Source organism: Anser anser (assembly GCF_964211835.1).
Source record: "Anser anser genome assembly, chromosome: 10".
NCBI classification, from domain to species: Eukaryota; Metazoa; Chordata; class Aves; order Anseriformes; family Anatidae; genus Anser; species Anser anser.
The window spans coordinates 3,216,690-3,240,560 of NC_139730.1; the positions used below are offsets into that span (position 1 = coordinate 3,216,690).

Consider the following 23,871-nt stretch of genomic DNA (forward strand, 5'->3'; position numbering starts at 1 on the left):
ATTCCACTTTGTTTTATTCAAACGCCAGCAGTGAAGTACAAACTGTAGTTACACAGCATTTGTTTCCTTAAAAACAGTTCTCGGTTACATAAGGCGAAACAACTTCCAAAACTAAGTTGTTCAACAGTTTTGCCTAAAATGTTTTCCCCTCCCCCAGCTCCGCTTAAAAAAGGATTAGAGTTAAAGAATTTGGAGTTAAAAGCGGTCGGTTATGTTCTTCACTCTACAAAAAGGAAAATGAGGATAAAGTTACAGGCAGATCACCACGGATTTCGATATGAGGTGACTAAGCTTCTCCTAGAAACTTCCTCAATTCTAAAAGCAGCTTTTTCTGAACCATTAACGGGTCATTTAACCAGAAAAAAAAACGTGAAATCCTAACAAGTAGCTGTTGCATCTGGCTAAAACTGCTTTCAGTGTAGGAACGCAAGTATTACAGGACCATCACCTAAAATTTACATGACAAAAATTAACGAAAAATAGGGCCAACACATCTGCAGTACCTTTCCTTACCTAAAATATCTACTAGATGGAAAAGAATGATGCAAGTTTTATTTAAATAGCGTGAATTAAAATTAAAAAGGGCCCAGTAAAATCTAAATCTGCGTATCACTGAAGGACAAAACCAAGTTGTAAGCAACAATTTTAATTCCTGGAACAAATAAAAAACATACAGGTCCTTTAGTGTTTTTTTTTTACAAAGACTTTCCTAAAGGATTGAATTTATTTTGATGTGAAACAGAAGAGGGAGGATTGCTTGCTGTGAGACTAAAAATCAAAGACAAAACCACAAGATGCAATACTAGCATTTGAGCATATAACTTAAAAGCAGTGTCACGTGAACAATCACTACTGATTACATCAAAAATATTATACATTTACTTCTTTCATCTCAACATTATAAGATAGGTTGGGCAAATACCTGGCACCAAAAAATTGATGCATGATAGTTCCAATATGTTAAACAAAATGTACTATATTAGAACATTAATATTTAAAAATTTATGCCAAGTTCTCTTCCAAACTCAGATGGCTTACCAATTCCTGGAAATCTTATTTACCCTTCTGGAAAAAATAAGCAAATTGTCGTCTTCACCTTCTTTCACAGTACTCCAGGTGACTAAAACTTACTCCTAATGGAGAGGTGAGCAATAGGATGTATTTGATATTGCATCCAAATTAACGTAACAAGCTAGTGTTACATTTAGCAAAATCTCCCAGCAGTGTCCATAAAGTGTCCCCTAGTTTTTCAAAATCCTGTTGCAAGGGCTTCCTCCCACACCACATGTAACAAGTCACTCCAACACCTGCTGGGTTTCAAACACCAGCAGAAATCTAACACTGACCTGAACACAACCCCGTGCGAGTCACATGAGGAGCTAATAGTTTATTCACCCTCTACTAATTATTAAACTTGTTTTCCCATTTGTAGAGTAACATTATTGTAAAATCTAACTATTGGTAGTACCTGCATTGCTGTTTAGTTTTTAGAAAAAGCAATTCAGGTGTTGCTATATTTGCTATACATTTTAATCGAACAAATGTAATATACAATTTATATTTGAACATTATGCCATTCAAGTCCACACAATGTCCATCAAATAAATCAATGTGATGTCACAGTAAAATACACGATCTGATTTATCTAATAAAGTTCCTCATCACGTATCATATCCGAGATAGATCCAATGCTGTTAGTATCAGATTGTGAAGCCAGAGGCAAATCCTAAGGAAATAACCAAGTGCGCTTTATGCAGGAGAGCGTTCTGACAGTATTTAATGGTTTGCAGCATCTGCTTGTCGAGGCCAGCCTTCTTCCTCAACTCCAGAGTCATATTCCTCTTCAGATGAATCTTTAGTGGGAGCCCTATAATTAAAACGAACTGATCAGATACTTTATAAATTGAGGGGGAAAAAATGGAGACAGTTTCCATAGCTTGTAGTAAACATGCCACCTGTAAAGTGCCATGATGAAAAATGTTCTGACAAGCACGCCACCTGCTTAATGACCTTCTGAGCTGAAAATGGTGCTATGCAGACTTAAACTACTAATATGCAGTCTCATTACTGAAAAAATCAAAAAGTTAAATTCAGTTAAATTATCTGATTTAATATGTAAATTTTAATTTTTCAGCAAAAACACGAGTGCTGGCGCTCTGCAAAATAACAGAAAGCAACCATCACTGTAATACTAACACCTTAAGCTTCCACCATTCCCTTTGAGAAATGAGGTGCGCTGAACCAAGCTTCATCAGAGACACAAATAAATGCAGAGCATGCATCTCAGTGGACAAAGTCACTCAAAAGCTCCCAGCAGAGGTAGAAACCAAGCTGAAGTTTCTAAACATCATTCCTCGTTTTTTTTTTTTTTAAGCCTGACCCATTCCCTCTCTACTCCACTGCCTGTTCACTAAAATTATTTTTTTTTCCTTTAAACGTAGACTTGCCCAGTGCTTTCAGTGCTCTACCACATCATTACCACATTGATTATTTTAGCTAGTGCTCAGCAAATCAATAGATGCTTCTTTTTGGCTCTCCACTGCTGTAAGAGTAATGGAGGAGAAAACTGCTGCAGCCTGGAGCTTGCATAAAAATATACCTCAGCGTGGTAGAAGATAGAAGAAGGAAAGATTCTGCTTGAGAAACTTCAGCACTGCCACATTTAAAACTTCAGATTTTTACTGTTACCTTTTGATGCTGATCATTTACTTTATTTCTACAGGTATATACACACACGCACAAGGTTTAAAGTAACTTAATGTATGTTTATTTTTTGATTTCTATTTAAAAGCTAAAGAAATACAAACCCAAAGTCTCTAGGACAGAATAGGCACTAAGTCAGCTGTGTACAGTATACAGATATCGGATCCTATTTAGGTTGTGTGCATGGTTGTGTGTTTATAAGCTTGTTCCTATGGATCAGGATCCCTAACTGTATTACTCGTCTGTTCTGATACTTCCATTATGGATTTACCTAATGTATCCTGGCTCTTTTTTGCCTTCTACAACATCTTTGTCAACTTCCACGCATACGATGTCAGAATTGGGCACTTCAAACATGGGCTCCAGCAACAGCTTTTCCTACAAGAAAACAGAAGAAAAAAATATTTCCGTATGCCATCTTCTTCATGTTCAAAAAAAAATATGGTTAGCAAGTGATTCTTAGGGCCAGAGGTTTTTCTTGAAGGAAGAAATCTGAATACACGCATTTCTAGGAAGAGATTTATTGTATCTATATGAGACCCCAAACCAAGTAAGGCTTTGTCTCTAAATTGTTATGATTAGGACCACATACATGAATATGGGTAGCTTCATTTCCTCAAGATGAAACCATTTACTCAAGATGAAACTTGATTTACCTACCATTATAGATCGCAGACCTCTTGCACCAGTTTTTCTGTCCAGGGCCAGTCTGGCTATAGCCTTCAATGCATCTTCAGTTACATTTAATTCACACTACATATAGAAAAATAGTAAGTTTAGTTAATTATTTCACTTATAATTCAATAGCGTGTTAAGAATTAAGTAATTAACAAAATTTCGTTCATTTCACAAAGTCCTATCAAAAAACAAAAGGGCTTCAGGTTCTTACTCGATATTGTGTATGTAAACTCCTCATAGAACAATGGCAATCAATGTGCAAGTTTTTAGAGCTTATTGTCAGGTTAAATCTGGTTTGGTTGGCTGGCTGTTTCCCCCCCCGTCATCTAGCAAGGTGTAGGAACAATTTCAGTCTTTACACATCTGAGTCAGTATTGCTCCTTTTCCTGCAAAGCTGCTACGTACAGTAAGATCACTTTCTTCAGCCGCAAAACACAACATATCTTTACAGTGATGCAGCCTTTTAATATTGTATTTTATAAACAAGAATATTGAAAAGCTGTCAAAAGTGCAAACCTTATCCATGCTGAATAACGCCTGGTATTGGGGGACCACAGCATTTCGCGGCTCAGTAAGAATCCGTACAAGGGTTTTCTCATCCAGGCTGTGCAGAGGAACCACAACAGGCAAACGTCCCACAAACTCAGGAATCATGCCAAATTCAATGAGATCTCTGGCTTCCACATGACGCAGCAAGCGATCCTTTTCTTCTATGTCTTCGTGTGTATTGGACTCTCCACTTATATTAGCAAGATCAGCCGCTGCTGCAGCCCTTCTGCCTTTTCCGATATTAGATGGCGTCCCAAATCCTAGATACTGCAAAACAAACATGTTGTGCTTACATGAAGTTTTCTTTATGTAACTAAATCATGATGCAGGTGTACAAAAAATGGAGTGACTGATTACGTCATTACATATTAATTTAAGCTTAAGAAATTTCTTTTGGTAAAATTATCTCCCTTGCACAAAATCCATTTCTTATATGTTAATACCTTACTGGGGGGAATGAAATGTTAGACTGAATAAAAATTTATTCTTAAAAGAAAAAAGGTTAGTAACACGTCTTAAGAAGTTTTCAAGTAATAGTGACACTAAAAAGTGCTCTACAGAAGCTACACAAATGCATGCAAGAACGCCTACATGATACGTGAATTATTATAAACAGTAATTTGGATTTTTGTCACTGTTCTAGTTAGAAGCAGGGTACACACTTTGTCAGAAAGCTGAAGCATATAGGACTGTTCCCAAATATTAGTATACAAAACAATAAAAAATGCATGACTAGGTATTTTCATAAGGTGATAGCTTTTAACACCATTTACTCAAGATATCCAAGCATCTATTAAAAAAGTAAAAGCTTTTTTCTACTGATACACAAAGGTTTTCTCAGTTCCATACTTGGCACACTCCACCTGAAATAAATCCTCTTATCACTGCTAGAACTAAGTGTCTCTTATTCAGTTTTTAAGAAACATAGAGCATTACAAAAGTTTAAGAAATGACCACTTAAGGACGGCCAGTAAGTGTACTACCAACAGTTTTGAACCTGCTTCTATCTGCATATGCTAAAAATTTCTCTGTGGAAGCAGAGATCACTGCTAGCTACTTAAGCCTACTAACAGGCTTGCTCTTTGCTACCTTTTTTAGGGTCCTTGACCTCAGGTCCTCAGATAACAGAAAGAAAACCACTGCTCTACACCCAATCTTAGTGGATTTACAAGTACAGCAAGACCTTCAGGAGTCAGTACTGTGTGAACAGTAATCAGGATTACTATTTCAGTTCAAACGCAGCCCGATATACTCACTTTTTCGTTTTTCCTCCTGCTGATAATTCTGTCAAGACCATTGAAAGCACCAGAAGCTACAAAGAGGATGTTTGTTGTGTCCACCTGCACCGTTTCTCCACGTAGCTTACGGGAATTCTTTTCTGGAACGTTTACTATTGTGCCTTCTAGTAATTTTAACAGGCCCTAAGGAGGAGAGAAGAAATACATAATGTTTTGAATAAAATAAGTGCAGTACCATACAAGAACATATACGATACTGTGTATATCATTAAAGGTTTTCTTTCAATTTTTAATTCCTTATGCCTTTATACTAATTGTAAATGTCTAAAGAAATCAGTTTTCAGGATAGACCAAAATCTTTTAATGCAACTCCCATCCAAATGATGAGTTGCACAGAGTAATGAACTGCTTTGAGGGTTTTGTCAAAAACGTAAACTGTTATCTGTTCTTGTCTCTGTTATGCAACTTGCTACCTGATACTGCAAAGATGTTTTTAAACTAAAACTTTTCCACAATACAGTCCTGAGTTGCTTTTGGCTTTTTTTGGAATGAAGAAAGTAAACAGGAAAGGTGAGAATTTCAAAGGTTAATAATTAAGAAACTGAAGAACTATAACTCTACAGTCTCATGCTATCAGACGTAGCAGACTTGATGAACTAAGCACAGCCACTCCACGGAAATACTTACTTGTTGAACACCTTCTCCTCCAACATCCCGTAACTGATGAATACCAGGAACGCTGCCAATCTTATCTACTTCATCCAGAAAAACAATTCCTGCAGTTACAGAAAACGGATTTAAGGAAGGTTCTGCTTTTTAAGAGGCAAAAGTTTACACACAGGGAAGAACACAGTTTAAGATGGCAATCTGTTCTACCTTCCTATTTCAGACTGCAAAAATGTATGACCTGAATATATAAACAAAGCTACGGACAAGAGCAAGAACTGCAAGATATATTTAGAGTTCTTTTCAGGTTTATTATTTCTGATTTCAAAGTGGTAAAATTCAGGGATGTGACACAAAAAATGTAAGTTACAGAAATACTGGTTATCTCCAGGTTTAGAACACCTAAGGTTAACAACCTATTCATGAACTTCAGGAAACTTGTTGTACAGGTTTACCTTGCTGAGCTTTTTCTACGTTGTAGTTGGCATCTTGCAGCAGTTTTGCAATGACAGATTCAATGTCTTCGCCAACATAGCCAGCTTGAGTCAAGGTAGTACAGTCACAGATAGCAAAAGGTACATCTAGACATTTAGCTAGAGTCTGAGCCAGCAAGGTTTTACCTGGTAAAACAAAAACTGTATGTTATAAATGCCATATATTTCTTCAGAGCACACAAACCTAAGTATTTACCATAGGATCATTATTACTGTCATTAAACATTTAAAATGATATCGGCATGTTCATACAATGATATAAGAAAAATTTCCAATGCAGCCGGTTTTCACAAACAGTGCTTATGTTAGCAAGCTGTATTCGTGAATAAGACTAATACTGTATTTGAGGCCGCTTGAAATGCTTACTGTACCACAAATAAAACGTCATACAATACGCAAAAGAAAATCCATTTACTTGCATGTATTAAAGATTAAGTCAATACGTAGTCATTTGCACTAAGGGTGCAGTGCAATGACCCATTGCTCCTGCTTTGAAGTTGGGGAGAAACAGAATTCCAATATCATTTAGTGAATATTCTCCCGAATAGTCTGCAAAATGCCATCACAACACCACAAACACTCCTGTTTTCTATGAACACACAGGTATCATTTCTTTTAACCACCTGTAAGTGATCTGTCCCAGGTGTGAAACATCACTTTCTAACCACAGCATCTCAACTTGCCATCTAAAAAGCAGACAAACTTTAGATGCATTTCATTTCAGCTTAGAGAAAACTTACATCTTTTCATCAGTCAGTATTTAAAGGCACAAAAAAAATATATCCACAAACAATATGACCAGACTTCCTTCCTTTTTAAGGCCATTTAGCTCAGCTTGATACAGTGACATGAAAGCATAAAATCCCGGTTTGGAATTTACAGTTTAGCTTTACAAAGATCAAATTGAAATAATCACAGAATAGGTGGAAAAAAAAAAATCCCTCAATTCTAAGAAAAATTAGACATATAAAATGATGCAGCTGTATACCTGATCCAGTTGGTCCAAGCAGCAAAATATTACTTTTTTCAAGTTTTATGTCATCATTGGGCGAATCTAGTACTTCTCCTCCCCGTTTTTCCTGAGGTATTTGCTGGTTCATTTGTTGCTGCATTGATGCTCCTAAAGCATTACCATGTGGACTAATCCCAGCAATCTGCAGCAGCTCTGAAAAGAACAATAACAGTAGTGTTGAAGCACCGACAAGGTTTGTCATTACCTTAAATGCATAATAAAAGCTTTTCCAGATTTATTTTTTTTTCTGTGAACCTATAATTCCACCTATTTGTACAGAAACTTAGAGCTAGGACTGCAACAGAAATTTGCTGCAATTATTACAAAAACATGAGTTCCAATCATATTTTTGCACACGTTTGTATCTACATATATGGAGAGAATTTCTCATGATACAGTGGATTATTTAAAAAAAACTGCTAGAGAAATGTTCAGTCCTTACACGAATTGACTCATTTTCATTGCAGTTTTTTTTTAAACACATAGAAAGAAATAAACCCAAACCACTAACCTCTGTGTTGAGAAAGTACAAGAACTGACTTACTGTAACATTTACAAAAGCAATGCAGAGGCCTACTCTCAAGACTTTAAAATTTGCCTTAGTTCAGTTGTTAGAGGTTTTGTGTTCATATGTGGATAAGGAATTTGAGCTGAATATTCTTTCTCCATAGCACTACAGTTGTAGTTGTCTTGAAGAGTAGAATTTTGAAGATTAAGAAAAGTGATCTGAAGAGGTGTAACTGGGATTACAAACTGATCTACGCTAGACTAAGGACAAAGTTCAATAACTAGCAAGAGTTTTGGTGGACCAAAAATAAGTAATTGACATCACTTGGACGAAGAAATGGTACTGAGGTTCAAGGTGAGGGTACCCTTTAAAAGTGTAGATACCCTGCAGAAAACAATTACAGAACTTCTCTTATTATCTACCTGGCATCGTATTTTGTATGGCATTGATATAATCACATCAGAGATTAAGTTTAAAAAAATCTTAACTTTCACTTGTTCTATTGAGGATGATTCTAATGGACAGGTGATTATTTAACCAACTTTATAAAAGGTAACTTTACATTCTACCTGATTTCTGCCTAGAATGAGATAAAGAGTCAGATCCTAGTCACCTCAGTCAAAATATGCTCGATGCTGCCAGTTAAATTTAATTACAGAAGAAAAGCAAACAGATTTTTTACTCAGCATTTCTGACTAATGGTCACTAAACGCTACTCTACATTAACACCAAAAGAGTACATATTGCAGAGGAGGACATGAGGAGAGAGTTCACTTACTTGTAAATCTGTACTCATCCTCCCGTCTTCTGATTTCTAATTCTAAGAGAGAGGATGAAAACAGTAATAAAAAGTAAGTTTATAAAAGCTTATAAATTCTCCACCTCTTGCCCTCTTCTGAATACATTTCATCCCTGTGTATGAAGGTATTTCTAACACAAAATCCCCACATGAATTAGTTTTTATTGCTGTTAATTGCTGCCCCAAAGTCAGCTTGCATGCTTGTAAAATGACAGCCAGCTATCTACTACTTAAAACATTTACAGACTATTAACTCTAATTAGATTTTTGTTTTGAAAACATTTATTGGAGGAAAAAATGCTATAACACAGCTTAATGTTGAAAAGACTTCCTTAAACTCACGCATTTATAGCTGAGTGTTACTAAATAAGATTGATAATACTTGGAGATACTTTCAGTTATAAACATTCACTGCCAGTCTCTTTGGGTGGTCATTTTATCTTCTGTGGAGGATCAGGAACTTTCCTATGCCAGGTACAAGACTGCTCTCCTACCACTACGAGAACAGTTTCAACCCCCCAGTTAAATGTTTCTTTAAGTAAATTTAAAAAAAGAACATGATGTGTTTGCTTAGTATACTATTAAATGGAATACAGAACAAAACACCTTAAGAAAAAAAAATCAAGGTACACTTTGAATCGGAGACAGTAACTTAATCCTACTTCTAAAAATAAATTAGATCAACATAGCTACACACTTACTCAGTGGCAAACGTACTGCCAAGAGCAGCTCAAACTACACCTGCTAGATATCGAACAATACTGTGGTGACCAACGGATGCTGCCAACAACAGGCAAGTTTAGAAAGGTAGCTATTCATCAGATTCACTGTGCAAAATACTGTCTTCGTGATCTGCATTGTTGCTTGCAGATTAAGCCATTAAGTAGTAAAGGGGATTAGAAAGAAAAATTTAGGAGGCTGACATTATAAAGGAAAACACCTCCTAATACGTGCCAGTAAAAAACGTTATGTATTTTACTGTTTACTCTACGCAATAGGTAGACAATACCCATGGCATCATAAACCTTCTGGATTACTATTCAAATAAATCACAGAAGTACACACACAGGGAAGTTCGAATTTAATAGAATTTTTTTAATCATTTCAGTTACAGAATATCTAGTGTCAAGGTAAAAGTGTTCATGTGTCTCTTAGGTGAGATTTTCTTAACTTACTGATGCAGTACTTGCTTATCCCACTTTACTTTGTTCAGGCAGTGAAAACAGACTGGTCCACTTTTGACCTATACTCTCTGAATGGAGTGAATTTGTATATACAGTGGTTTCTGAAAACGTTGGGTTTTACCTAATAATGTTCAAGTCTATCAAACAACATTTTAGAGAGCTTCAACATTTCCTTTGAGAAATATTACTGAACTAAAATTAAATCTATATGGATGGCAGATCAACTACTACTATTAGAGAAGGAAAAATATAAATTAGGGAACCGGAAGGGTGAATTTTATTTGACCAGAAGAATACCAAACACCAGACAAACCTCTTGGTGTTAAAGAAGTCTGCTTTTCAACTTCAGCCTGCTGTCTCAGGTTAGCTGGAATATTATTGTAGATCCTCTTGTAATGATTATACACAGCTACCGAAAGCACCTTCTTGGCAAAACACTGACCAACAACATATTTGTCGAGGTAGTTATAAATCTGAAAGATAACTCAGTATTAGTAACATTTCTAAACAAGCTTGTGGCAAGAAAAAGTAGTAAATTGTGACAAAGCTAAGACTTTACAGGACATTCAAAAATTAAACTTGAGAGTTGCTTTATTTTGTGAAGGTGTGCGAAGATTCTGACACACATTCTGAAACCTTGATAACTAAGCAAAGCTGAACCCTGTGATTTGGGGATAAAACAGGACATAAGCAAAAGCTCTAACCCCCAAAGCTGGACTAAATAGTTCTGACTTTAGTTTTTTTCAGTCTGTAACCTAACCTGGAGAACGTTATAGAACAGAGAAATAGAAACCCAACATTTAAAACACAAAATAGATTCCTGTTGAGAAGTTTACTGAAAAAGGTGGGACTTAGATAACTAAATTGTGTCTGCAAGTTCTCTGCTACTAATATTTGAACCCATTGTCCTTTTCACCCAAATTTGTAAAAGAATCAGAAATTTCAAGTATATTTAAGTTCTTACAAGAGGCCTATCCAGGAGCCACATGCAGCTTTAGAAACCACTGCAGTCCACTAGGAACCGCAGAACACAGTAAGCTCCCTCTCCTCCCTCTGGAAGAAGGAAACCAAGTGACTTAATGTGCAGGCAGCAGTAGACAGGTTGCAGCCACACACCATCTAGCCACAATTCTCACCCAGAAAGAGGCCACACAAAAGGTTTTGCAACTACGGAAAGAAGCTGCCAATATAAAGGTGTAGAAAAAAAGGTCAGAGCAGGAAATTAAAGATACCATGGTTGGCAAGGACTGAGGCTGCCTCAGGGTCACAAGGCCAAAATTAAGGTATTGCACCTCAGTCACAAGACAAAGCTAGAGGAAAACAAGCCCAACTACTTTTATGGGATCTACTTATTCCTTTATCAGCGCTCTGCTGCATCACAAAGCTCTAAAAGGTTTAATCTTGAACTAATCGCCTTTATTGTTTGTTGCTCTGTCACAGCAGACAGTTGCACACGATGCAGATTAAGAAGTAAAGTCTTCCAACGTGATGGAAGGAACAAGGCAACATCAGGGTGGCATTTAGAACTGTACCTTTTTCGGTGGAGGAGGTGGCTTCTGCTGGAATGCCAATTTCACAGCTTCAGCTGCTGACTCAGGCTCTTTAATGATGCTCTTTTTTGTGTCTGCCTCTGACAGTACGACAAAAAAATGGTGACACTTCTCACACTTCACAAAACGAGTGGAAGCTGCAGAAAAAGTGAACAAAATGGTAAGAGAAATGACTCAGTATTCACTCAGCTGCCTGAGTTTTAGTACACAGGACAAGCATCTGTAAGACAGCACAGTCAACTCCGTTCACACGCTTTCCTTTTGCTTCTAAAGCTTCTGAGGTGAACAATTAGTGGACTACGAAATCTGACAGAAGGAATGCAATTTGCCCGAAGTCACAACGCAGAGCAGCTACCAAACAAGGGACTGGAAAGCAAAACTATTTTGTATTTTTTCAGGAGCACTAAACTCAGAAGAGGAAACTCTTCACCTAGGAGTGATGCAAAATTAATGAGGGCTTCTAACTATGCAGGAAGTGTTAATAGCTCAAACTAGCAGGCAAAAACGTTGTGGTTAGTGACGGGCTACTCTATAGTGTGGGAAAGCAATCTACGATATAAATCTCAAAGGCAGCATGCAGCAGGTTCAGGGAAAGGCAGCCACGGCAGCTCCTGGTCTCTGCATCCCCCTGGCTGCATGATGCTCCAGAGCGTGCTTAAATTGGTCACCTAAGCCCGGGACACGGAACACAGCACCACACAAACAAGAGACAGCTACGGCATGCAGCAGGTGATCAGGACTTGGAGAATTTCCAAGACCCTTTGCTCATTTATTTTACTGCCAAGAACAGAACACATTTCCTTCAAAATCCAAAAGCTCCTATTGCTGACTTTGTGAATCACTTCTCAAGAAGCAAACATTGAAAATACTGGTTTCAAAACCCACAAAGCAGAACTTGCACTACTTTATTTCTTTGGGAAAATCCAAGTTGAAATAATCTAAAATAAAGAAAAATAAGTTTATAGTCTGAAATAGATCTTTTCTAACAATATCGCTATATGCTGTTACATACAAATTGAGTGCAACAAGACTGATTAAAACTAAATATATTAGAAAATTTATTAAATTAATAGTAAAGGAAATGTAGCAAATTCACCACATGAAGAACTTAAATGTCAGAACTTCTGAACTCTTAAAAAGCTTTTAGTAAATGGCCTGTAGAGTCTTGTACCAGCTGATTTACTAACAGCCTCTAGCAATAACCTAGCTGCTTATTTATAGCTTGGTTTTGCCTTCCATATAGCTGGCATCAGCATTTTACTTTTTTAATACTAAATACACTTTATGGCTGAATAAATAAGACTAACAGATTATTTTAATACTGCAGCACATAATACGGTGACCACCACAGCTTTATTAGCTCTGCTCCGAAGAAAATTTGTAAAACAGTTGGAAAGTTCTCCTGGCAACATTACAAATTAGCATTATCTGCCTGACAGGACTGAAACGGAGAATTGCTTGCACACATTTGTCTTATACAGCTATTTGTAAGTCAGAGCATCACATGAAAATACTCAGAAGACCCCTGGTATCCTTAATGGCTACAGTGCCACGAGGCTGTTATCCTTCCCCAGGCGACGCTAACAGCTTTTTTAGGATGCAATAGCCACGAGAGTACTTGCCGCCTTTATAGATCCGCATGAATGGTAAAAAAAGACGAAAATAAATAGGCTATAAGAATACTATTATGCATTCTAAAAACATCACTCACTGAAAAAAAAAAAATCATTGCGCAGAGTATATTTGTACCAATTACTGCAAGCAGCACACAGAAAGGTTACAAGAGATCTTTCTTACTTTCAGCAGGACCAAGAGGGTCAATAGTTACAGAGAAACTTTGATGTATGGGGTGCCCCTGGCAAATCTGATAACTCAGTTATCAAAATAACTGAGAAACCAGCCAGTTTCTACCATTTACATAGCACCTTAGAAAGAAGTATCAATGAGTTTTAACAGAACTCCAACTGTAGGGGCAAAAATTTTGAGATTCTTCTCCAAAATCGAAGGAAACCAAGTTCAAGTACTGCTATCTTCCCAAAAGTGAGCACTCAAAATTTCAAGCAACTTTTCTATTCTTAAATTACTGGCATGTTTTTATACTTTTTGTTAACAAATATGTAAAAACACGGAAAAGAGCTTTCAGGTCAAATCACCTCAGTACCATTAAGATACCTGCAAATATTTATGACATAGTCAAAGAAGCAAGTCAAGTGCTGGTTTTGATTCAGACAATGTTACTGTGGCATGCCAGAGGCTGCGTTTGTAAAGAGATTTTTAAAGTCCCCACAAGCTGACCTTGCCAAAGAGAAATGCTGGGTTTCTACAACACACACAGGAAGTCAAAACAAGAAGAGGATTAATCTTGAAAAGACTTGTAGGGCTGTGACAATGGCCTACCAAACTGATGAGGTAAAATGACACCAGGGAAAAAGAGCAGGGAAGCGTGTAGCCTGTCAAGTACCTGCAGTAGCAGGGAAGTTTTGCTTTTGAGGATGAGAGCTAAAGGCATCAGCTGCAGACAGCAAAAGCAGTGCCTCGTTAAGGCTCCTTATGTCAAGCAGCTTTAAAGCTATTGGATTTCACTCTGCATCTGAGGCTCACGTCTTATTTCACTGAGCACAGAACACCTTGCATAGTTCCACAAACCAAAACAATACAGGAAATATTAATAATAATATTAATTATAATATTAATCACATTATATAATATTATAAGTTATTATATATTACATTATTTTACATTATATTATTATATATTAATAATAATATAATATTATTATGTATTATATTATAATATAATATATACATAATATAATAATATAATATATTATATTATATATTATATATTATATAATATTATAAATATTAATAATAATAAAACAATACTGCTGCAAAAAATACGTCAAAGGGAAATCTATTAACTTGTTTGGTTCCTCCTCAGTAATTAATTACTGGAAAATCATAGCCAAAAAAATTCTTTGTGCGAGATTTGTCCACTCAATGGTTAATTGCAAACTAATTCACTAATAAATGTGGCTTTTATTCAGTATTTTCTTTCCCTACTCCTCTCAAAATTACTAAAAATCTAATATTTAAAAATCAAAACAAATGCTAATTCCTTATCTTCCTTTGGCTTTTGACATTTGGGGCTCCGCAGTTCTGTAATTCAAACCAGAACTGGATGAATTCATCTTTTTTGCTAAGTAAGCAACAAAGGTTTAACTGAAAATCAAGTTACAACATGTGTAACAGAACTTGCAACCCATTCATTTAGGAACTTATTTTTTCGTTATTAGTTTATATATATATATATTTATTTATTATTATTTTTATTATTTTTAAGAGAATTAGAATGCAGCCCTTTTGTTTTCCTGCTGCTTTATATTCTTTGATTTGGCTGGGAATCATTGTACTCAAAGTGACAGACTAAGCCAGAAAGAAACACATCCAGAGAAAACTTGACTATGACTCAGAGGAATTTCTGAGAAATTAGAGCAAATAAAGAAAATAAAATTGAAAACAAAGATTTTAAGTTAACAATTAATAGAGTGGGAAAGTCCACTCTACTCCATTATTGAGTGTCACTGCACTTACTTTGAACATAATTTTTTTTAAGGCTGTAAAATCCTGAAGTCTCAGAGTATAACATGCAAGGATGAGAGAAGCAGATACATTCAATTATTCACTAGCAGACTTCTTTATATTTTGACTTTCAAGCTTCTCATAAATTTGACCAGCTTCATCATTACCTGTGCTGTTCTGACACCACAATTCAAGTGACATATTGCTACTTTGGAAGCTGAGACTGCATCTACCTGACATTTTCTCCCATGATATTAGTAAGAATAAATTTTCTTCATATGACAGTTTTCAGGCACGCCTAAAGATTCCTAGTGTTAATGTAAATATACTAAATTAAATCTCAGCCTTATAGGTACCCAGCGACTGTTCTGCTCCAAGGAAATGCTTGAATGGTATTTGCAGATAAAAGCATGACCTCCACTGATGCGTTCTCTCCACTTGCTGAAGTGAGACAGTTTCAGAATGACTCTGTCTGCACATGAATCACCTCGTAAGAAGGTAAACCAGGTTAAAAACCCTTCCACTGCTTTCAACTCCACGTAGTCCATGAAGAGACCAATGCACAGAACATCCCAGAGGATTATAGTTCTGGGTACATTAGTTGGTGTAAGGTTTTTCAGAAATGCTTGTCTAGAGTTTCAAATAAAAAGACTTATTTTTAAAAAACAAAGTAGTAACTGATGACTGATCTTTTTATTTAAGCATACTGTTACTATAGATTTGTCTTGTGATTCATGACACCCAATCATTTTAATAGTACGTTTCGTGCAGGTAGCAGTGAATAAAAGCACACCTGCTCATTTTCTCCAACGACGATACTAACAACCATTAAACAAGCTTATGCTGTCCTGGTCTTAAGCTTCTCAGTGCACAAGCCTGATTATGACCTGCTACTTCCTCCTTGAGCCCCACCAACAGACAGCGGACATTTGCTTTCTGACAGCTATGTTCTAGGCTGCTCTCAGAAGCACTGAAATACAGAGAAATGTCCCTAAGTATGGTAAAACCTACAGGTGCATAAATGCATAACTGGCATTAATTTGGGCAGTACTTCAACAAAAGGTTGCTACTGCTGCTGGACATCAGCAGGCATCTGATATGTTTGGGGTTTTCTGTTTGGACTTTGTTTCTTGTTATGAATCTGATTTTGCCATAGGAAAACATCAGAGGAAGCCATCTGTCATATACTAATTCCTCTGCTGCATAAGCATTTTGGTTACAGTCCACACAGGATTAGTCTTACTATTTAGCAGGCAAAGGAAACGTTACATTAGAAACATTTACGTATGTAACAGAAAAATATATCAGTAAAGTAATACTGTTTACACGAGCATCTCTTCCCCTGCATAAAATGTAACAAGCCATTGTAAAAATGCATATTTACAGTTGCTGTCCAAATTCTACCACCATGTTCTGCTCCACTGTATCATAGGAAATTACACAAACGTATCAACAGAGGCAATACTTCCTTATACCAATGTGGCCAAATTAACTTTTTTAGTCCATGTAGAACTTCTAAGAATTATAGAATGTGTTTTTAAAAAACGTAGCTATCAGGACTATATTAGATCATTAACACAATTACATGTGAGGCTATTTATAAAATAAAGTATCCATCAGAACTTACAGACAAAGGTCTCCACGTGTGTGCACAAGTCACCACACTTCGGGCAGCGCAGCTGGTTCCCTCCTTTCCCAGAACCTCCAGAGCTTGACTTTTTACCACCCCCTTCACCGACAGACTTCTAAAAAAAGATTTCCAAACAATTAGCTCCAAACAGTGGAGCTGTTACGTCAGGCATTTAGCAGTGTGTTTATGGAAGCCAGTAATGTGAATATTGTAATACCTGAATGACAAAATAACTATTGTCAGGACAACACCACAACACAAACATTCTGAAGCGTCTACACATCTGCGTTTCCCAGTTCTACCAATTCTGGATGCGCACAGAAGAGGCACCCTATATCTACATTAAAACTCTTTGATTTGAACTGGAACTAACAAGCTAAACCGCGTCAAGGATGTTTTAATAGTACATTCCGCCGTAGCTTATTTTAACCCCACAGAAGAAAACAAATCATACTTATGGAGAGTAATTTCATTATCACAGCTGTGTTTATTCTAAGTGTGCCCGATGTCACAACTCTCCGCATGTCCTTGACAGATGTAGCTATGCTGGCAGATGGCTGTAGGGCAGATATGACCTATAAAACAAGCATCTCAGCCATCGTTTGCAAAAATTCTCCTCTGACTTCTAAGGCAGAGTTCCCTGACAGAGTCCTACTTGTCTTTCTCCATGTTATGCTATTTAGTGGGGTTTACTGTGAACATTTTTTGAATCTGTATTTGTTCTATGCCTTTATACCTTGACTAGTAACAAAAGCTATTATAGTTCAGGAAACAAAAGATTTCTTCCCTCTTCCAAAATACTTCCCCATTTTTTTTTTTAACCTTACTTGCCCACTTATTTCTCAAGCACAAAAGACTAAAACTCTTTGGAAAGTGCCTCAACTGTGACGACATGCCATATCAAGGCAGAAGTTATCACCTCAACTCTCAAAATCTTATTTGCTGACTGAAGAGCAATTTTATTCTCAGGTAATCATTTATCTGAAGAAGCTGTTGATTAACTATAATTATAGAGAAAGACTAGGATGGAAAGAGATTAAAATTTACCAGCAAGAATAAAGGTGGTGTCCTCACAAAGTTGTCAGCACTGATTTGGTAGTTGTATTTGAGCAAGACAACGAAAACATTTAAAACTGTACTTACTTTTAAAAGCCTACTTGAGGATAGCAGACTTAAAGGAGAAGAGTTCTGACTACTACTCTTTCCTGAGCTCCCAAAAACCATTGTGAATTTATAACGTTCTACAAAGTTCAAGTGTCCCTTTATGGTAGGAAAAAAAATTAATAAAACTGGGAAAAGTATTATGGAACGTTTCTATAGTTTGCTAACAAACTCACAACACATTTTTTTCTTTGCTGTCAGCTGCAGCAATTTGGATTGGAAGTGCCAAGTGTTAGCACAATTTCAAAACTCTAATTTGAAATAAGGAGAGATCTACTAAAAACATTTAAGAAACATTAAAAAAAAAAACACAATCATTGAAAAACCTTAATGCATGGTGATTACCTTGCTTCCTTCTCCAGAGCCATCCTTGCTTGCGCCATCCTTTGAAGCAAAATACGCTGGTGTTTCTGAAAAGTTTCTAAGAGGAATTCGTTTGAGGGAACAAGTTTCAAAAGCCCCAAGCTTTCCTAAAACAGGGACGCGTGTACGACCACAAGTAATACCTAAAAACAAATGAAAACATGAAAGCAAAAATATTACTTTCATCAGTTGTTACGCTGTAGGAATATTTTTGCTGCTACCACAGTCAGATAACAGAACTACCTTGTTAGCATCTGGCCAAAAAGCATTCTGGTTGTGACTACGTATATCGAACGCACATAACTTCAATATACTGCTTTAAAATTTCATCCAAGGCTTTAGGGAAATCACCAAGAAAACCCCAAACCAGTGTTTTCCTTATGTGTAATCTGTTCAAAATGTAGTATTTATCTATCAGTACCGAAATTTTGGATGTCAATTAAAAATACCCTGATGTCAGCAGACCCCAGAACCGACTGACATGAAATAGAGCTCAGAAGTTTCAGCAGCAGAACTCAACTCTGAACACCCAAATTTCTGTTATCCAAAATACATCCATGTGACCACCTTTAAGTTTATTTCATTAAACGTTGCCTGGATCATCCAAAAATGACCTGAAAGTAATTTCATGTCCTCTAGTATCAGGCACAGTTCCACCCTGTCATGGGACTGGGAATATCCCACTTGTGAACCTGCTCCTCAGAACAATAAACACTATCAACATGTAGCACTCATGGAATAATTCCAACACTGAAGTGAAAAAAGATCAGTGAAATGCTCCCTCATCATGCAAGAGTTACCAGAGAAGTGTCTCAGAGGCACAGACCTCGCATCCAGACTTGGCTTTCACTTGTGAACTCTACTGAAAACTAATTTCCAGGAATCTGAAGCAATGCTTGACAAAAAAAAAAAAGAGTTGTTCCGAGGAAAATTAGAAGGCAGAATTGCATTTGGCACACGCTGACCCTTTACAGACAGGCACAAGCAAATTCAGCATAACCTTACCTTTGTTGAAACAGCTTATTGCCAACAGGAATAAAGCCTAATTGAGAAACTAACGGGCGTGTAAGATTACATTTCATGGCTAGGTATGATGTGAATCAACAGATGTCGTGCCTGTGATTGCAACATCTCTCAACGTAAACAGACGAGTCTGGAATCCATGTCTTTTACCTTTCTTTCATTCAAACTGCCCCATTTCTTACTTGCTTTATGCATTCGACAGGAGCTCTTTGGTTGCTACCGACAGAAGAGCTACATAGCAAAAATGTTAATTAAAAACTTGTTGTTCAGACTTGGTTTTTAATCCGTTAAATCAGAAGTGCCAGAATTCTACAGAAAACCCCAAAAAGTCTTCTAAAAAGAATTAAAATGATAGAAATTGCAAGAGAGATACAGTTAATTTGCGCTGGAAGAGGAAAGAATGACTAGAATACAATAAATAAAAAAGAAATAAAGAAGCAAAGCACTCCAGACAAGCCTATATTTACTGTGAAAACCCCCTCAGACTTCTGTCAGGTCATAACCAGGAATACAGAGTCAAACGAGACGTGAAGCTATTTATTATGATACATGCTGCTTAAGATACCTGAACTTAAAGATGATTTGCAGTTATTACTTGTGTCTGTAAATTAGTCAGGGATGTCTAATGATCAGCATATTTTCCAATTTTAAACACTGCTGAGTGCCACTACCACATGGGTAAACACCTTAGATTACAACACAGGAGAACCTATGAAAACACACGGATCGCTACATGCCAGAAGTAATCTTAAAATACTGGTTCATTTTCACAAGCGGTTGTGTCCTGTTGACTGAATACGCACAGGGAGCTCCGAGGATCAGGAGTGCTAAATTTACTTGTCAGTACAGAACAAACTGTGGCGAGCATTCAAAACGTTATGCTGTTTCGCAGTAATTCCCCGTCTTGGGGGTTTAGTCCTCATATATGGTGCCTTTAAAGTGATTTGTTTTACCACGTCTAAAGGGAACTGGGACAGGACCTCTAAATCAAAGAGGGAAAAAAGAAATAGTTCCCTGAGCGAAAAACAACATCCCGACTCTCCTGCTGCAAGGAGAGATTCGGCCTATGGAGAATGAATAGAGCCCTAACAAAGACTCATCAAACATTTTACTACTAAGCACTGCACAAGGATCAAAGACGGCCAATTTTAATTAAGAGACATAGAAAACGCCCTGAAAACTTTATCAGGTGACCTACGAAGCTACACAAGTGTCCGGGCCGGTAGGTGCCACGTTACCTACTGTGCCACTATCGATCCGAAGGCTGCAGTTGTGCGACTTCACCTCCAGCATTTGACAGGCTGCTGGCAGCAGACCCGGGCTAGTCAGCAACGTGTGCGCTGCTCTTAGGCTCTCTCCTGTTCCTCTTACGAAAGCCTCAGTCGGTCAGCCTTCAGAGAACAGCGTTAAACTCACCCTGCCACATCTGCCGAACTCCAGAGGGTACGGATAGGCTAAGCCAGAAGAAAAAAATATTCCTGCTACATCAGCTTTAGGCACTGGGACGAGGCTTTCACGTTTAGCCAACCTAGGTGTGACGTGTCTTTTTTTTTGGGGGGGGGGGAGAACTTCACTATACAACTAAAGAATGAAGTAGGAAGAAAGTTATCGCAACGACTTGCTTGCATAATTGAGCCCAGAGGCAAATTTTCGAAAGCGATTCCAGCCCAATGCCTGGCAACTTCCAGCGACTGATAGGTACCGGGGAGTGTTCGGGGAGAACAGCTGGCTGGCACGGCAGTATCTCCTCAAACACACGAGCTGCAGTCAGGGCTTGGCTGGTTTTTTTTGAAACACAGTTTAAAGAACACGCACCAAACCTACGAATTTTGGTAGCGGCAGTGGCTTCTATGCAGGGCGTTCAGGTTAGCAGGTCATGATAAAATGGGAGGTTCCTTTATACAATGTCAACCTTTAATTGACAGCTGAGGAAAGAAACGCTGACTTTTGGGCCAAGCCTCAAATATTTTGAGAGAATCTGTTGCCCAAAGATGTCAGAGGGAGACTGACAAAGAGAAGTCTCCCCTCTCTGTGAGGCAACACTCCACCATCAGACCCAACAGCAATATCACAAGATATGATCTCTTATAGCAACCAAAATGCACCAAAATAACTTTTAAAATAAATTCTAAAGAAAGCTCATGCAAAATCTTATTGTCCCGTAACTGTGTTTTAGTCTCATTTGCTCTTGTAAATGTCCCTTTTAAATTTTAGGTCTGACTAAAAAATACAAAACATATTATTTATTAAGAAAAAGAAAGGACAAACAAAAAAACAGTTCCAAAGTAAATTCTGAACGTTGCCTGTTTTAAAGCGTGCTGTTTCGGTGGGTCTGCGCGAGGCCAGACGGGTTGGAGTGGAAAGGACTTGTCCAAACCCTTTCAGCACGGGTGATGTCAGAGATGCAGATAAAGTCACCTGCAAGGAGTTACCTCACCTCCTGAGAGCAATAAATCCTCTCCTCTGACTTATCAGGCCACTCCTGAGGGTATGATCATTCAAAAACTTGTTGCAGATGCGGCGGCAGTAAAGATTTCCCCCACAACTTCGGGGTGGTCTGCCTTTTGCTACAAGAAGCGTACAGCTTGTCAATGCTCACGACACACAAAAACACGACGAAAAGGACAAAACTAGGAAGAAAGCAGCAAGCCTCCCTCCGCACCCACCCTGTACCTGGCCTCACTCGTCTATTAAGTTGGTCGCAAGCATTTTTTGCCGGCTGAGCGCAAGTTTTTGTGAGAAACACCTCAAGTTCGGGCTGAAAAAAGCCAGGCTGTCAGCCAGCCAGCCCAGGCAGCGGATTTAGCAGCCCCACAGCGCGACGCGCACTGAAAACCGTATTTTTGAAGTGAAACCTGCTCTGTCGCCCCACAGAAACACCCCAGCGAGAGCCCCTTTCCCTATAGCACGGCACAGCCCCTGCCCAGGCCGCCGGGAAGGGATTAATGAGGAAAAAACACCCAAAATAGGGGCAGAGGTCTCTGATGGCGGCCGTGCTGGTCCCCAGGGAGCCCCGGGTGAGGAGGCCCGAGCTGAGAGGAGGAGGAGGAGGAGGAGGAGGAGGAGGAAGGGGAGGCTGACGAAGGAGTTACCTCTCCGCGCAGAGCCCAGCAGCCGCGCGGCGGCGGCGCAGCAGTGGCAGGCGGACATAATGCTGAGGTGAGGTGAGGCCCGGCCCGGCCTAGCCCGGCCCGGCCCGGCCCGGCCCTGCCGCTCCCCCCAGCCGAGGCCTGGCCCTGCCTGGCGGCGCCGCTGCCGCCCGCCCCGTAAACACCCCCCCTCCGTCCCCCCGCCCGTCCGGCGCCGCCTCGCTGACGGCAGCCGCGCCGCCCGCTCCACACACACCCCCCCCCCGCCCCGCGGACTACAGCTCCCGGCAGGCAGCGCGCGGGGCGCCGCGCGTAGCGCCGTGCCGCGGCCCGCGCGGGGACTTCTGGGAGGTGTAGTCTCAGGGAGGTGCGAAGGGCCCAGCGGCCCCCCCCCGGCGCGGTGCACCATGGGATACGTAGTCTGGGCGCCTCCCCTCCACACATTGATTTCAGGCAATTCCTAACTTCTAACTTTAGAGAGATAATTTACCTATTTTCTCCCCAGTCGTGTTTTCCTTTCTACACGATGTTACTCCCAAACACGCACAGTCTGTGTGGGATTTTGACCAATGCCTGCTCAAAACCCAGTTGGGACTGGACATCATTTTTTTTTCATGCAACGCAAGATAAATTTTTGTAATATTAACCTTTTATTTATTTATTTGGTTCCAAATCTTAAATGCAGTACGACAAGAATGCTTCCCGTAAGTCTCAGAAGTGTAAATCTCTAACATATCCTTTAGGCATAGCTCATGGAGAACTGACAGGCTTGTGTAGGTCTTTCAGCTCGCCTTCAACTCCTCTTCACCACGTACTGATTAAATGGAACTAATTGATCCCAACTGTTCATTTTAGTAATGACTCGGAGACAGGAATACATTACCTGACAGCAATTAACTTGAGTTGCCCTGAAGCAAATGCCAAAGGCCGCACTAACAGCAGATAATCCACACCACGATGCACAACTGCATCTAGGATGATTGCTGAATGCCATTTTTAACTTCTGCTGAAGTCTGGATGTTTTTTAATCCTTGTAAAATACAGGTTTAACACTACCACCTACCGCCAGGCAGCTGCCATTCTGATTTTAACCTGTATTAAATCCAGCGCTGTGTTTCATTTCCAGAGCTTTTTCAGGGAGCTGGGCAGGAATAGCAGGTTAGGCTCAAGGACATGCTAAAACGCACTGATAAAAGCTGTTTGCCTTGCAATCACAAACCACGACAGCATGGAGAGGAGCGTTGCCTCCAGCAGGTATCGGTTCCAGCGTGCTGCTGCGAATAAAGGTTTGTTACCTGGTTCGTGGTGCATTCGGACCACTAACAGCAACAGGATGGTGATCTCAGCCAGCCCCTCTGAACTTGAAAACACCTGAAAGTACTGAAAGCAGATTAGTAAAATGCTACTTAGGAAGGATGATTTGAAAGGACAATTTCCTCAGCTCGTAGCTTTAGCTGTTTAAATTTCTTTGTATATGAAAAAGAGGCAGTGCTATTACACTAACAACCTCTTCTTTAAACTCAATTTATTGTAATTTATAAATTATTTATTTAAATTCAATTTACCATATGACTCTTATTGGCACCCTGCTACATTTTTTGACGAGGTTTATCCCCTGAAACTCCTTTAGGGCCACTTCCCTT

The 23,871-nt window shown here is 38.8% G+C and overlaps 1 protein-coding gene and 1 long non-coding RNA gene across 4 annotated transcripts; both read right to left on the reverse strand.

The window, feature by feature from the left end:
• Nucleotides 1-23,554, reverse strand: CLPX (caseinolytic mitochondrial matrix peptidase chaperone subunit X). 3 transcript variants are annotated; one of them, XM_083850376.1, is made up of 14 exons: nt 23,524-23,554; nt 18,099-18,259; nt 16,590-16,707; nt 11,364-11,518; nt 10,145-10,304; nt 8,627-8,668; nt 7,317-7,493; nt 6,290-6,454; nt 5,856-5,944; nt 5,187-5,351; nt 3,898-4,197; nt 3,364-3,456; nt 2,975-3,081; nt 1-1,867 (listed from the first exon to the last, which is right to left on the reverse strand). In XM_083850376.1, the coding sequence occupies exons 1-14, from the start codon at nt 23,537-23,539 to the stop codon at nt 1,777-1,779; spliced, it is 1,839 nt and encodes a 612-aa protein (XP_083706502.1). In that variant the 5' UTR covers nt 23,540-23,554; the 3' UTR covers nt 1-1,776. The 3 variants fall into 3 exon arrangements, with proteins under 3 accessions (XP_083706502.1, XP_083706503.1, XP_083706504.1); XM_083850377.1 differs by lacking the exon at nt 23,524-23,554 and adding an exon at nt 22,232-22,413; XM_083850378.1 differs by lacking the exons at nt 8,627-8,668; nt 23,524-23,554 and adding an exon at nt 22,232-22,424.
• LOC310904971 lies at nt 20,700-22,225 on the reverse strand. Its single transcript, XR_014588699.1, has 2 exons — nt 21,813-22,225; nt 20,700-21,706 (listed from the first exon to the last, which is right to left on the reverse strand). It is a non-coding gene; the product is annotated as an uncharacterized lncRNA (long non-coding RNA).
• Nucleotides 23,555-23,871: the final 317 nt, after the last annotated feature.